Source organism: Solanum verrucosum, unplaced genomic scaffold (assembly GCF_900185275.1).
Source record: "Solanum verrucosum unplaced genomic scaffold, falcon-dt-bn FXZP01000261.1, whole genome shotgun sequence".
In the NCBI taxonomy this organism is placed as follows: Eukaryota; Viridiplantae; Streptophyta; class Magnoliopsida; order Solanales; family Solanaceae; genus Solanum; species Solanum verrucosum.
Window position 1 is genome coordinate 13,492,914 of NW_026019969.1, and position 16,579 is coordinate 13,509,492.

At 34.8% G+C, this 16,579-nt stretch overlaps 1 protein-coding gene and 1 long non-coding RNA gene across 2 annotated transcripts; one reads left to right on the forward strand and one right to left on the reverse strand.

Annotated features, from left to right (window-relative positions):
- Positions 1–3,489: 3,489 nt before the first annotated feature.
- Positions 3,490–12,970, reverse strand: LOC125815091 (uncharacterized). The gene is made up of 5 exons (XM_049494485.1): positions 12,844–12,970; positions 11,514–11,903; positions 10,590–10,940; positions 4,047–4,130; positions 3,490–3,884 (listed from the first exon to the last, which is right to left on the reverse strand). Exons 1-5 carry the CDS (start codon positions 12,968–12,970, stop codon positions 3,736–3,738), a joined length of 1,101 nt encoding a protein of 366 aa, XP_049350442.1. The 3' UTR covers positions 3,490–3,735.
- A 216-nt stretch (positions 12,971–13,186) lies between these two features.
- On the forward strand, positions 13,187–13,544 carry LOC125815129 (uncharacterized). The gene is made up of 2 exons (XR_007442154.1): positions 13,187–13,257; positions 13,340–13,544. It is a non-coding gene; the product is annotated as an uncharacterized LOC125815129 (long non-coding RNA).
- The last annotated feature ends 3,035 nt before the right edge of the window (positions 13,545–16,579 follow it).

Below are 16,579 nucleotides of genomic sequence, written 5' to 3' on the forward strand. Positions count from 1 at the left end.
ATTATTAAACCGATTCCTAAGGAAAACCTTCCTAGGTAACTTTCCATTCTTGTAGTTTGTATATGCTGTGGGAATTTTCTGTGAAGAAAAAAAATATTTTTGAAAAAAAAGGTAAAAACATAATTTCTTTAAATCAGATTTATCATATCATAAAAAGCAACAAATATGAGAAGAAAAAGTAATTTAAATAAACTCAAAGTTTGAACTTTTTGATGTTAGAAATATTTAAGAATGTAACTATTTGAGCAACTACAAAATAGAATCTAAGACATTCTCATAGTTTTATTGCAAAGTACTACCATCAACACACATAATATGATCGTTTGTCATTTGAAAATGATATATGCAATTTTATGATATCAATTGATTGAATAATCCATTATACATAATACTTGTATAAAATTGGAAAATTCAACATATAAAATACTAATATAATAATTACTTGCATCACACAAAAGCATCTCTAGTCTTTTAAATTTTCCTCCCCTTATTCATAGCCCAATCTTCAAAAAGTGTTACTTTAAAAAAAATAAAACTGAAAAAATGGAGTTAGCAAAAAAATTAAATCATCTACTTGTATTTGCAGATCTAAATTTCACCAAGGCCTTTCACCTTTTCATATCCGTTGCCCACATTTTCAAAAGAAGAAGAAAAAGATTCAAGAAACGAAGTCCCAAAAATCTATTACCACAAGGAGAAAGTGTATTTACCATCCGTTTTGCACTAGTTTGAGGATTGAAAACCTTGAAAAAACCCTTTTCCATGTTCACTTTTGTTGTCAAACAATAAGAGAATAGAATAACTCGCCACACAACCTAAACCCTTGAAGCGGCTTTAATGTAGAAGAAGTGTCATTACTCATAAGCGTGTATACATATATATATAAACGGAAAAGAGTCAAAATTGCCCCTGAACTATGTGAAATAGACCACTTATACCCTTAGTTACATTTTGGGATAAAATGCCCCTGTTGTTATCCTAAGAGACCACAAATACCCTCATGAGTTAACACCCCAATTTTTTATTGGCTTGGCAAGCCATGTGGGACTAATCCTTCCACCTAGCATTGCCAACTAGGATTCACTACAAAAGAACTAGACCTTTAGCGGCAACAACAGTCGCCACAAAAGCCAGAAAACCGTCACTAAAAGTTTTTAACATTAAATTCTAATTTTGTGTTTTTTTCTTCATTATTTTTAAAAAATAAAAAATGATATCGATTAAGTAGGAGTTTGAAGACACTATATGTTTTATTTTTATGTCATATGTAAATGTATAAAATGTACAATGATGCATTATATAGTAGGAGATTTGAATCGAGAAGTAATTTTGATGATTTTTCGTAATAATATTGTATGTTTTTAATATTGATATTGCAAGTTATTTATTTTAGAAAATTAGGTTGCAATCAAAAATTAATTATCATATTTTTTTGTTGAAAAAATAGGTTTTACTAGCGAATGGTTGTTGGAGCCTTAGTCGCCACTAAAAATCACTCATAACCTTTAGTGGCAATATTTTGGAAATTTGTGGCGTCTTTGTCACCACTAAAGGTCAAGTTCTTTTGTAGTGAATCTTAGTTGGCAATGCTTAGGTGGAGGGATTAGTCCCATGTGGCTTGCCACGTCACTAAAAATTTGGGGTGTTAACTCTTGAGGGTATTTGTGGTCTCCTGGGATAACGGCGGGGGTATTTTTGATCCCAAAATGTAATGGAGGGTATAAGTGGTCTATTTCGCGTAGTTCAGGGGCAATTTTGACCCTTTTCCGATATATAAATTGATGTTAGACCAAAAAGGTATATTTATGCCATTTATGTAATAGCATGATTATAAATGAGTCGGCCACATTTTTCACGAGGATATATCAACACTAAATCACAAAATTTTACGGTATATTTGCACATTCTCCTTTCTTTTATTGTTGCAAGCATAAAAATGTCTTTAAGCTCCATGCAAAAGTTCATGACTTAGTAAACTCTTTTATGGCTCTATGCAAAAGTTCACACTTTCAGCACAACTTTTGCCGCCAACAATTTTATCGTTTTCTGTCATGTTTATCAATAATCGATAGAATGGTGAAGCCAAAATTCATACCAAAAATCATTTTACCAGTCTTCTTCACATCAGACATCACCTTGCCAGCCTCGTTCACATAAAAAATTATTTTACCAGTCTTCTTCACATCAGAAATCATCAACATTAAGATAGATTTGTTGACATATGTATCTAGATACACATAGAAATAACAACATAGATTTCGTGTGAACCTACCATTGATCTAGCATAATAGATCGAGATGACCATTATGAGTTGTCCCGTAATAAAACCAGCTATAAGGGAAAATGGTAAAAAATATCCTTCAACTTTCATTATTTGTTGACTTTACCCTTACTGTTAAAGTAGAGTTGTTCTTACCCTTGTCGTTACTCTATTTATCATCCATACCCCTCAATTGGATGGAAAGCCCCAAATGAAATAAAATTACTCAATTTCAATTGAATGATAAGTATAGTAACAGCAGGGGTAACAATAGCTTTAACGATAAGGATAAATGAAAGTTGAGGGGTATTTTTGACCATTTTCCCGCTATAACCATATGAACAAATAAGGAACCACAACAAGATATGGGAAGCTTAAAAAAATCTTGAATTTCATGATGTAAATCTCCTACTCGCTCCCAAACTTTTACCTTCATTTGCAAAAGTGAATCAAGCAAAAATGGGATGACCAACTGAATATCATCAGTTCCCTTAAGCGCAGAACATCAATTCAAAAACCAGGTGATACAGTTAAATAACTATGACTCATAATAATAAGTTATGTACAAACATCACACAGTGCATGAATTTTCATATGTGGGATCATTGTTTCACTTATGTATGCAAATTGAAATGTTCTACTACTAATTATGAAGAATTATAGAGGTTTCTTATGTGCTGCACCCATTGGCTTCTGACTCTTAATTTGGGATCCGCTTCAGGGACGGAGCCACCATTCGAGATACGGATTTTGCAACCATTACACTTTTGGGTTCAGATGAAACCGTAGACTATATGGTACATCCACCACCGACTATAAGACAATTTAAATACATTTATTGGTATTTGCACCAGATAACTCTAGGTGAATCTGTTCTCTGGAAAAGTTTTCTAGACATTTTGTGCATCCTATTCAAATATAATCAACATTACTACATCTCTAATTGTAAGCTGTAGGCAAGTATTGTAAGCTTCATTTCAGCTGTAACATACAGAAGTTAAACAACTCTAATTACTCAGATACAGAAAAAGGAAAATGAAAACAAGGTTGTCCATTAAGCAGCTACAGAGTTCAAATTCCAAATAATATAAAATTGTAGCAGTTCAAAACTAAGAATTTATCATCTTTGTGCAGCAAGTTTCAACAGAGATTCTGAAGGATGATCGAAAACAGAAACCTTCAATTCATTTGCATTGACAAGCTGAAAAACATCCTTCCTTATCCTTATTATAACTCACAAACTGTTTCCATCCTCCACAGAGAGCGTGATATCCATTTTGTGTTATACAATTCACTTTCCACCTTTTTCCTTCTGAAATACGGAGGACAACTGTTGTCTTATTGTCTGATTTTGAAAGTTGTTCACAGAAGGATTTTCGAACATACTGCATTAGAAGTATTAAGTATTTGGTTTACATACATTTTACACATTTCATAGCTTACTGGTCACATAAACTAATAAGCATGAACTTGTTTTACTTCAAGAAAACACTTACCAGGAAACAATACTTTTTCACATTGTAGCCTTTCAAGCATTTCACAAATTGAGGAATATTTGGAGTAAGATCTGTGAGAAGGTCCTCTTCTTTCTCCAGTGCAGCTCTTTTTCTTGGAGTTGCATGTTCTAAGGAAACACAACATAGTAGTCCATCACATGTTAAGATAGGTCTTCTGCAAAGGAAATTTCGGTTGATGAAAGTCTAAATTTGATCACTATTACTGCATTTTATGCTAACTTTCAACAACAGCTAGATGAATTGGAAAGGTATGAGTTAAATCATCATACCTGTGTCATTTTCACCGTTAGCAAGAGTCTGTTTAGGGAATTTTGAAGTGTAAGGGTATTTTTCTGGCCTTTTACGCTTGCTGCCTTCATCATATATTGAAGCTTGTTGATTTTTGACCATGTTTGTTGACTTCACTTGTCTTTCCAGTCCGTTCTTGCTGAAAATTCTTATTGTGAATTGCAGACTGCCATCGTACCTAAACACGAGATATTCCCCATTTTGTAGTTGGTTATTTTTCTGAAATTTCTTCCAACCTTTGTGTATAAGCACAAACTATTTCTTCCATCACATTATAGTTTCACATTCCAAGTGCCTCCAGAAAGACACTTTATCGTGGCATTATCAGGTGATTCTTCTGATATATATGCCTAAGAAAATCGGCTGGGATTCGCTACAAATTAAGAGAGTCAAAAGAAGATGAAAATGAGCTGGGATTCACTCATAAGCTTGTAAATGATGAACAGCACCAGAATATTACCAGCTCACTAGTGACTGTAGGATGAAACCTCTCGACAAAGACTGCTCTTTTATGTATCTTCAGTAAGGCTTTTTCCATATCACATTAGCAGTTGCACTTGTCTTTAACACCAAATCTAAGCTAGATTTAATTCACATATATAGGATGAACAGAGAAAAACATAAACAGTTCAGTGTTTTGCAAGTGAAGTCATGGTCATTCAAAGTTTTCCAACCAAACTTAGCAATTGCCACAGAAGTTGACCAGTTAATGGCTTGACATTCAAATGTAATTAAACTAGACTTCAGTCCCAAAAATTGCCCTAAGGCTCGTTTTGTCAGCGAACCAAACAACCAAACTTTTTCAAAACCTTTCAGAACTTGCAGTCTTAAACATTTCATGACATTTATATGACTACAAGATCATGTTGAGATATGCAAAGATGTCATTTTTTATGTTCATTTTTTTCTTCCTCCTCCACAGCCAATTTTGAACCTCCAACTCGGTTGTCCTCTTTAGCGATGATCATACCACCCACGCTCTACAGATTCTCCCATAGCTGGACGGTGAATGATTTCCTTGTGTATCTGCAATTTATCAAATTAATTCTCAATACGATGCAGATAAATTTTCAAACTTACAATATTTTGTTGGATAAACAAACTAGCTGGTCTTGCAATTGGTTTTATTTGAAGATACTGGTCCAAATGCATCTATTAGACTGTATGCTTACTTTCATTGAAATGAAATATGTTGTTTTCAATTCCCTATTGGGTATTATTTGGATTAGTCATTCCAATTTCCACAGTAGAATGTACACGAGGTTTTCATACTTTGCCGAACTAATTTGCCACCAAGTGACTTAGTTAAACTGTTATTGCCCGAGAGGTTTAAATTCTTCACATTTAATAACTGTCTGTCATGTAATTTGTTTGTTTTGCATCTTGTTTCATAGCAATGCCAAAGCTTAATCCTTCCAGATGCAATTTTACATCTTTTGGCTCCATAGGGAAGTTCAGATGACTTGGCTGAACTCTCAGTAGCGGCTTAGTCAAATATGTGGATTCTGAAACACAAGTTCTGTCCATATTTGATGTGTAAAAAGTACCTAGATTAATTTTTATACTTAAAATTTAGTCTGGCTAAAACAATGTGTACAAATATGGAAAAACAGCAGGAAGAAGACAAATGAAAGAACATCTCTAAGATGGGATTTCAGATATAAATCTCCTCCTCGCTCCCCGAACTATTTCTGCAAAAGGGAATGACAAATTGAACATTAACTTTTACCGCTAAAGGGAATGACCAATTAAACATTATCATTAAGTGCAGAACATCAATTTAAGAATTCAAGAAGCAGGAACGTCAATTCAAGAACCAAGAAAAAGTAGTAACCAGTAAAAAAATAACTTGAATCCTCTGATCGAGGGCAAAGGGGGTGGAACTTGCGAGTAGTGAGTGCTATTCAGAAAGAACTTGCAAGTTGACGGAGTGTTCAACAATCACACTGGATTCCGTCATCACACTGGATTCCGGTTGGCCAATCTCTTTTCCTCTACTCAGAAAAGAGGAATGCTGTTGTCATTCCATCAAATGTCTCTTTTGGTAACCCTTAGCAAACAACATGTTGGGCTGGGCATAAAGAAAATAAGTACACAGAATGAAAGTTAACTGAAGAAATGGTTATGGAGATTTTTTTGTGAAGATATGGCACTATGGAGAAAATTCATCTCACAAAATATGGGCTTCAGAATAGCTGGATTACTGAGGAGGTGACTGATACCTAATACCTTTGGATGCTCTATGTGGAAAACAATTAGAAATTGTGGGTCTCTTTCAATAACAAACTGAAGTACAAAATTGGTAATGGGGAAAAGGCAAGTTTTTGGAATGTACTATGAATTGGGGAAGAGGACTTGAAGAGTAAATTTCCAGACTTATTCATCTTGAGCTTGCAACAGATGGATAAGGTGGCATAAGACTCCGCTCACTGGAAACCTATGTTGCTCAGACTCTTCAAAAATGTCAACCAACTTTTGGAGAATACAATACGGGGGCAGCTTCGAAAGTGAAGAGTCCTGCAACTTAGCTAGAAACTATAAACCTAGAGTCTATCAATCAGAAGCAAGAACAAACAGAATGGAAAAAAGCAAATCTACAAATGGGAATTCTTAAATCTGATGCTGGGCATAAACAGTCATCGAGAAAGACAAAAAGTATATTTAATCCATAATCTGATCAAAGAAATGGAAGTGTATTAATTCTTACCTCTTACCTTCATTTTAGCTTTGTTTATCTAAAAAAATATTTCGCTTCACTGCTATCTCTAATCTGTAACTGCTTCTTTTCACTTTTCTATTTCAAAATCCTTTTTGATTCTCTCTTTCAATTTATTGAAGAATCATTGAGCTGCAACAGATAGAAATCACCTATTAATAACAAGCAATATGTTTATTCTAAAGATAGTTTTCTTTATTTATTTTCAAAATAGAATTATTTGACTATTCAAGTTGATCCAGAGATAGAGGATAACTTTGTATCTTTCTTTCTATCGTTATCTTATATTTTTCTAGTGAAGCATGTCATACAATACGTAAAAAGAGTCATATAGTTTAGACTGGTTAGCAAAACTATATTACTAAATAGTAAATACTAATGAACCTAATGGAGAACTATTTATGTCATTCAGAAATTTTGGATCTATTATTTTAGTTAACAGTAGCATTGGACTTTTCATAAAGCAATATAAAGTCTCCATTTGTAAAAATAATCAAATTATAAACATGTCCATTATAACAAAGTAACAAAAGGAAGAAAAAAATGACAGAAACTAAAATAGGGCAGGGTGGGGCGAGTGGGAGGAAAAAAAAGCTATGTGGTGTGGGGTGGGGCAGGTTAAGACTCAACCAACCCCAGTGCCATCCCTACTGAAATATTTCAGATAAATTACATTAGATATCATTTGATCAGAAGGCTGACAAGAACCTAACTTGTAAATATCTCGCATGCTAAAACTGAAATCACTTTAACACTCTCTCGTTGCCCCATAACTGAAGGGAAAGTTATCCTCGGGTACTACTGTATAAGTAATCCAACTGGGAGTATTCCAGACATGAGATTAGACCAGACTGATTTTATCTCACCTACTATGAACCTTAATAAAGCATATTAATCGATTCCTCGATACAAGAAACACATCCAAATATGCAGAAAAAAGATGAGGTCATATATTCACTTGCAGCCCTCTGATAAGACACGATTCCTAGGTTCAAATCTATTGGTCTTCCTTCATGTTTTCAGCAGAATAAATTTCCAATGAAGATACCCCATTCACAAGAAGTAGAAAAAGGGGAAGAAGAAAGAGATAACTCTGGTGGCACTCCAACTGGATCATCTTGTTGACTGGGAACTACTACCAAACTTGTCTCCGGGGAATCCTCCAGAACTGCCCAGAACCATTTTTCAAGTCCACCGCTGAGCTTATCAGCTCTTCGTCATGTTTAACCACCCAAGGGGTAAATCCTTTTGAATTCAACTCATTGTCCGAATGCCGCCCATTGTCTTCTGAACTAGGTCCTACTTCCTCATCCCCATGGCTTCCATCTTTATCATCGTTATCATTGTCAGACAAGCTATTAACTGACTCAGAGTTGCTTTGTGTTAAAGCCAGTTTATGTATTTCCTCCACATTCCAAAACAAATTTCTGCCTGAAGTAGAGAAAGTAGGTTCATAAGAAGAAGATAAAGGAGAACCAAAAACTTTACGCATCAAGCCATCAGAAACGCCTTTAAATTGACGCGCCATATCATCCACGTTAACTGTCACAAAGAATGAGTTTAATCAGAACATATCAAATAAAGTAACTACCCTATTCCAGGTAACTCACTCATTAAGTTCATTCTTAAGCAACCAGAGGAAGACGTAAAAGTATAATAAGAGAAAAAAAAAACAATCATCATTCGTAGTTATTCATTTAGCTGAGTGCTGACTGATTGACTGTGACATTAAGGCTTCTTATGCATTGATGCACCACAAAGGATTCATTGCTGAACATTTTAACATTTAGTCACTTAAATCCCTGCCAAGAACAGACAATAATTTTTCCTAGTCAATAGCCTTGAACATAATCCATCCTCCACCTTATTTTATTTTTTTTCCTTGAAAGAAGTGGTGGTGCCAAGAAAGGACAAGAAGATGAAAATTATGAAAAAAAAAGGAACTTAGGCCGAAAACTGGTATAAGAACTGCCCTGTTGAGGTCTATCAAGATCGTAGGAGTTCAGATACCATGTGAAGGTTTGAGCAAACCTTAAGACAAAAATAAAGTTGTCAAAGACCTTATAAACCACTTTTATATAACTAAACAACCTTCCACATGTGTAACCACCTCTAGTGTTCCCTCATGTATTTGAATATGGACTTACCAGTGCGAGAAAAACCTACAAAGGTAGGCTCATATATCATGTGAGAGAATGACACAGAAAAAAACATATTGATAACTTGACAATTCAGTGAATACAAGACGCCTATTTATAGGTTTCAAATATAATACATATGGTACTTCTCCAACACGGAGCAATATGTAAATTAAGAATTTAACTCTATTATAACACAATTAAATAAACATACTACTTAAAGTTCATGACTGCAGATTATATGATGTGAAGAAAAGTAACATAGTGTGTCGCCTCAGATTGTGATTTAATAGTACAATACTGTTTCACACTTTAGCTTTATAATTTAGCGAAGCAGACTCCCCAACTCACTTCAAGAATTAAGCATTATCTGAAGTTGGAATCAGATACCCACACTGCATCCTATGTGAAGAAACTTGGTACAAGTTATTCTGGCCTTTAAATGGAGATTTATTATTGCAGTCATCAACAGCACTACCCTTACCACACATTCCATGTATACGAGTATATGGATGTAAAAATATCCAATGGAAACACCAGACTCATCACATAAATAAAGAAAACAAACATGTTGGCTGGAAAAATCACTGAAGAAGATTTTCCAAAGAAGTAGTTCTTCATAGAAATAAATCAGATATTAGTTAGGGTTAAAACAGCCTAGATATATGTGAAATGATGGTATAAGACCTAACGAACTTCAAGAAATATATAACTTGGAAGAGACACTAAGAAAATCCCACACTTCATGTTGCTCAGCCACATTGGCAATTGACAAGAGATCCTGTTAGAGAAAGAACATTTAAAGCAACCAGAAGGCACACATATTCCAAACAGATATAAAAGCAGTGCAGAAACATACTATTCAAGTTCAAATTCCAAGATAATAACAGCAAATTGTAGCAGTTCATAACTAAGAATTTTTCATCTTTGTGCAGGCAAGTTTCAACAGAGATTCTGAAGGATCATCGAAAACAGAAACCTTCAGTTCATTTGCATTGACAAGCTGAAAAACACACATGTCCTTCCTTAAGCTTGTTATCACTCACAAACTGTTACCATCCTCACAGAAAGTGTGATATCCTTTTTGTGTTTTACATTTCACTTTCCACCTTTTTCCTTCTGAATTACAGAGGACACCTACTGTCTTATTGTCTGATTTCGGAAGTTGTTCACAGAAGGATTTTGGAACATACTGCATTAGAAGTATTTGGTTTACATACATTTTACACATTTCATAGCTTATTGGTCGCAGAAACTAATAAGCATGTACTTGTTTAACTTCAAGAAAACACTTACCAGGAAACAGGACTTTTTCACATTATAGCCTTTCAAGCATTTCACAAATTGAGGAATATTTGGTGTGAGATCTGTGAGAAGGTCCTCTTCTTTATCAAGTCCAGTTCTTTTTCTTGGAGTTGCATGTTCTAAGGAAACACAACATAGTAGTCCATCACATGTTAAGATAGGTCTTCTGCAAAGGAAATTTCGGTTGATGAAAGTCTAAATTTGATCACTATTACTGCATTTTATGCTAACTTTCAACAACAGCTAGATGAATTGGAAAGGTATGAGTTAAATCATCATACCTGTGTCATTTTCACCGTTAGCAAGAGTCTGTTTAGGGAATTTTGAAGTGTAAGGGTATTTTTCTGGCCTTTTACGCTTGCTACCTCCATCAAATATTGAAGCTTGTTGATTTTTTACCATGTTTGGTGATTTCACTTGTCTTTCCAGTCCATTCTTGCTGAAAATTCTTATTGTGAATTGCAGAGCGCCATCGTACCTAAACACGAGATATTCCCCATTTTGTAGTTGGTTATTTTTCTGAAATTTCTCCAACCTTTGTGTATAAGCAAGCCCTCTTCCATCACATTGTAGTTTCACATTCCAAGTGCCTCCAGAAAGACACTTTAGAGTGGCTCTATCAGGTGATTCTTCTGATATATGCCTAAGAAAATCGGCTGGGATTCTGTACAAATTAAGAGAGACAAAGAAAAGTAAAAAAACAGCACGAAAATGAGCTGGGATTCACTTATAAGCTAGTAAACGATGAACAGAAGCAGAATATTACGAATTCACTAGTGACTGTAGGATGAACCTCTCGACAAAGACTGTCAGTAATGTTTTTTCTGTATCACAATAGCAGTTGCACTAGTCTTTAACACCAAATCTTGAAAGCTAGATTTAATTCACATATATAGGATGAACAGAGAAAAACATAAGCAATTCAGTGTTTTGCAAGTGAAGTCATGCACATTCAAAGTTTTCCAACCAAACATATCAATTGTAACAGAAATAGACCAGATACAAGTAGCACATCCAAATATGCAGAAAAAAGATGAGGTCATATACATTCACTTACAGTCCTCTGATAAGGCACGATTCCTAAGTTCAAATGTCTTGAGCACGTCTATTGGTCTTCCTTCATGTTTTCAGCAGAATAAATTTCCAATGAAGATACCCCATTCACAAGAAGTAGAAAAAGGGGAAGACGAAAGAGATACCTCTGGTGGCACTCCAACTGGATCCTCTTGTTGACTGGGAACTACTACCAAACTTGTCTACGGGGAATCCTCAAGAACTGAAAGATTTACGTTGGAGCCCAGAACCATTCTTCATATCCACCGCTGAGCTTATCCACTCTTTGTCACATTTAACCACCCAAGGGGTAAATCCTTTTGAATTCAACTCATTGTCCGAATGCCACCCATTGTCTTCTGAACTAGGTCCTACTTCCTCATCCCTGTGGCTTCCATCTTTATCACTGCTATCATTGTCAGAGAAGCTATTAACTGACTCAGAGTTGCTTTGTGTTAAGGCCAGTTCATGTATTTCCTCCACGTTCCAAAAAAAATTTCTGTCTGAAGTAGAGGTAGTAGAATCATAAGAAGAAGATGAAGGAGACCCGGAAACTTTACGCATCAAGCCATCAGAAATGCCTTTAAATTGACGCACGGTATCATCCACAGCATCATCCACATTAACTGTCACAAAGGATGAGTTCAATCAGATTATAACAAATTACGTAACTACCATATACCAGGTAACTCACTCATTATGATCATTTTTAAGCAATCAGAGAAAGACGTAGAAGTATATTAAGGAAAAAAAATAATCATCTTTCGTAGTTATTCACTTAGCTGACTGATTGAATGTGACATTAAGGATTCTTATGCATTGATACACCACAAAGGATTCATTACTGAACAATTTAACAATTACTCACTTAAATCCCTGCCAAGAACAGACAATAATTTTTCCGAGTCAATAGCCTTGAACATAATCCATCCTCCACCTTATTTTATTTTTTTGCATGAAAGAAGTGGTGCCAAGAAAGGACAAGAAGATGAAAATTATGAAAAGAAAAGGAACTTAGGCCAACAACCAGCATAGGACTGCCCTGTTGAGGTCTATCAAGATCATAGGAGTTCAGATACCATGTGAAAATTTGAGCAAACCTTAAGACAAAAATAAAGTTGTCAAAGACCTTATAAACCACTTTTATATATCTCAACAACCTTCCACATGTGTAACCACCTCTAGGGTTCACTCGTGTATTTGAATGTGGACTTATGGGTGCGAGAAAAACCTACAAAGGTAGGCTCATATATCATGTGAGAGAATGAGACAAGAAAAAATATATTACAATTCAGTGAATACAAGACGCCTATTCATAGGTTTCAAATATAATACATATGGTACTTCTCCAACACGGAGCAATATGTAAATTAAGAATTTAACTCTATTATAACACAATTAAATAAACATACTACTTAAAGTTCATGACTGTAGATTATATGATGTGAAAAAAAGTTACATAGCGTGTCGCCTCAGATTGTGATTTAATAGTACAATACTCTGTTCAAACTTTAACTTTATAGTTTAGCAAAGCAGACTCCCCAACTCACTTCAAGAATTAAGCACTATCTGAAGTTGGAATCAGATACCCACACTGCATCATATGTGAAGAAACTTGGTACAAGTTATTCTGGCCTTTAAATGGAGATTTATTATTGCAGTCATCAACAGCACTACCCTTACCACATTCCATGTATACGAGTATATGGATGTAAAAATATCCAATGGAAACACCAGACTCATCACATAAATAAAGAAAACAAACATGTTGGCTGGAAAAATCACTGAAGAAGATTTTCCAAAGGAGTAGTTCTTCATAGAAATAAATCAGATATTAGTTAGGGTTAAAACAGCCTAGATCTATATGAAATGATGGTATAAGACCTAACGAACTTCAAGAAATATATACCTTGGAAGAGGCACTAAGAAAATCCCACACTTCCTGTTGCTCAGCCACATTGGCAATTGACAAGAGATCCTGTTAGAGAAAGAACATTTAAAGCAACAAGAAGGAACAAATATTCGGAATAGATATAAAAGCAGTGCAGAAACATACTTGCAGATATTTGTAAAACTGAATGCAATGCTGATGAACGAATGCATATTCTGTACTAGACGAAAATATCCTCTTAGGAAGCAAATGCAATGTGTAATTAGGAATATCCTTCAGGTGACTATGCAATCTCTCGAAGTTCCTGTATCTGCTTAAACGGCACCCAATAGGATATCAGCTAAACAGAGCCAGCGGAATTTGAGAAAAGAACTTGTTCAGTGTTCAAAGGGCAATACAAAAAAAAATTGAGCCCAGCTTCTCAAAATATGCACCCAAAACCTGGGGCAGGAGGAAACAGTATTGAGAAACAAGAATCTTAGAAGGCATAAGTCACAGGTAACTGTGTGTAAAACAATCAAAATTTGAGACCTTAGCTCATGAAATTGTTTATACAACACCACACAAGTTTTTATTTCTTATGAGCCAGCTTGAGTTCTTGGGACATATTTTGGAGTATGAGGGAAAGATTAAGGAGAATTCACAAGCCCTGCACTTCAAGCTTTGGACGATGATGTCCCTCACCATATCCGAAGCACTCATAGTGCTAAGTACTGCATTCCTAAATTCTGCACTATAGAATTCTGATATAATGGATCCACCAACTTTGCTCATAAACATGTGCCATTTTCGACGTCCACACGAGTCCGCCTAGGGAATTTAGAACTGTAAGGCTATTTTGCTGGCCTTATTCGCTTCCTTCCCCCATCATATATTGAAGCTTGTTGATTTTTTACCATGGTTGTTGACTTCATACTTCTCTCAAGTCCATTCTTCCTGAAATTCATACTGTAAATAGCAGCGTCATCGTACCTAAACACGAGAAATTCCACATATTCTAGTTGGTAATTATTCTGAAATTTCTTCCAACCTTTGTGTATAAGCAAGCCCCCTTTCATCACATTGTAGTTTCACATTCCAAGTGCCTCTAGAAAGACACTTTAGAGTGGATTTATGAGATGATTCTTCTGTTATATGCCTAAGAAATTGACTAGGATTCTCTACAAATTAAGAGATTCAAAAGAAGAAGAGAAAACAGTAAGAAAATGAGCTGGGATTCACCAAAATGCTTGTAAATGATGAACAGAAGCAGAATATTACAAGTGCACTAGTGACTATAAGATGAAACATTTTGAAAAAGATTGCTCTTTTATCTATCTTCAGTAAGGCTTTTCCGTCATCACAATAGCAGTTGCACATGTCTTCAACACCAAATCTTTAGAGATAGAGTTAATTTACATAAATAGGATGAACAGAGAAAAACATAAATAATTCAGTGTTTTGCAAGTGAAGTCATGGCCATTCCAAGTTTTCCAAGCAAACATAGCAATTCTAAAAGAAGTAGACCAGATAATGGTTTAACATTCGAATGCAAATAAACTAGACTCCAGTCCTAAAAATTGCCCTTAGGCACGTTTTGTCAGCGAACCGAACAACCAAACATTTTAAAAACCCTTTTAGACTTGCAGTCTGAAACATTTCATGACATTTATACTAGATCATGTTGAGATATACAAAGATGTCATTTTTTATGTTCATTTTTTTCTACCTCCTCCTCCAAAGCCAATTTTGAACCTCCAACTCCTTTCTTTTCACATCCAGTTATTCCAAGTAATTTTAAGTTAAATGTTTCATTTCCATGATACCATCATAATCAGTTTACAGAAGAAAAATGACACATTCAGTTTAATTAATGTATAGGGACAAAGGCTTACCAGAATACGGTTCCGTAAATGATATATTTTTCAAGAATCTGCAAGTAAGGATTTACTGGCATGAACATTTTGGCAGCTTTAATGGCCCTGCTCGCTTCTGAAGTACTTGGTTGTCCTATTTTACGATGATCATACCATCCACGCTCTACAGATTCTCCCATCACTGGACGGTGAATGTTTTCCTTGTATCTGCAATTTATCAAATTAGCTCTCAATATGATGCAGTAAATTTTCAAACTTACAATATTTTGTTGGAAAACAAACTAGCTGGGCTTGCAATTGATATTATTTGAAGATACTGGTCCAAATGCATCTGGAGTCTCTGTATATTTACTTTCATTGAAATGAAGTTTTTAGTTTTCAATTGCCTATTGTGTATTATTTGGATTAGTCACACCCCCAGTTTTCGCTGCAGAATGTCCAGAAGTAATCATATACTTTGCCGGACTAATTTGCCACCGAATGACTTAGTTAAACTGCTACTGCCCAATAGGTTTAAATTCCTCGCATTTACTAGTCGTCTGTCATGTAATTTGTTTGTTCTGCATCTTGTTTCATAGCAACGCCAAAATTTAATTCTTCCAGATGCAATTTTACGTCTTTTGCTCCATAGGGAAGTTCAGATGACTTAGCTGAACTCTCAGTAGCGTCTTGGTCAAATATGTGGACTCTGAAACATGAGTTTTGTCCATATTTGATGAGTAAAGAGTACCAAGATCAATTTTTATACTTAAAATTTAGCCTTATGGCACAATGGTAGTGTAGCTATAATAATTTTAATTAGAAACATACAAGAGAAACCTTGTACATCAGAAGTTTATCTGTTTCAAACATTATGCTGTAAGTTCTCACAAACCTAAAATTGATCTGGCTACCACCATGTGAACAAATAAGGGAAAACAACTGGAAGAAGACGAATGTAAGAACATCAATTCAAGAACCAGAACACAAATATGAAAAAGTAGAAACCTCAAGAATTTAAGAACCAGGTAAGTCAATTCAAGAACCAGGAGCATAAATATGAAAAAGTAGTAACCTCAAGAAACAGGAACATCAATTCAAAAATAATAAAATCTAATTACAATGTGTATATAACCTAAAATTGATCTAGCCACAACCATGTGAACAAATAAGGAAAAACAATGGGAAGAAGACGAATGAAGGAACATCAATTCAAGAATTAAAGAACTGGGGACTTCAATCAAGAATTTAAGAATTGGGAACTTCAATTCAAGAATTCAAGAACTAGGAACATCTCCACGAACTTTTACATAAAAAGAAATTACCAATTGAACATTATCATTAAATGCAGAACATGAATTCAAGAATTCAATAACCAGGCAAGTCAATTCAAGAACCAGGAACATGAATTCAAGAATTCAATAACCAGGTAAATCAATTCAAGAATCAAGAACATAAATATGAAAAAGTAGTAACCTAAATCGAAAACAATTCAAGAAACCATGAACGTCAATTCAAAAATAATAAAATTTAATTACAATGTGCATATAACCTAAAATTGATCTTGCTACAATCA

Coding starts and splice junctions, on each gene's coding strand:
- LOC125815091 (XM_049494485.1), bottom strand. CDS start 12,970: ATGGAATGTGGTAAGGGTAGTGCTGTTGATGACTGCAATAATAAATCT. Junction 4,131..10,589: donor AGCTTCAATATTTGATGGAG/GTAGCAAGCGTA, acceptor TATATGATGAAG/GCAGCAAGCGTAAAAGGCCA. Junction 3,885..4,046: donor TAACGGTGAAAATGACACAG/GTATGATGATTT, acceptor GTGTTTCCTTAG/AACATGCAACTCCAAGAAAA.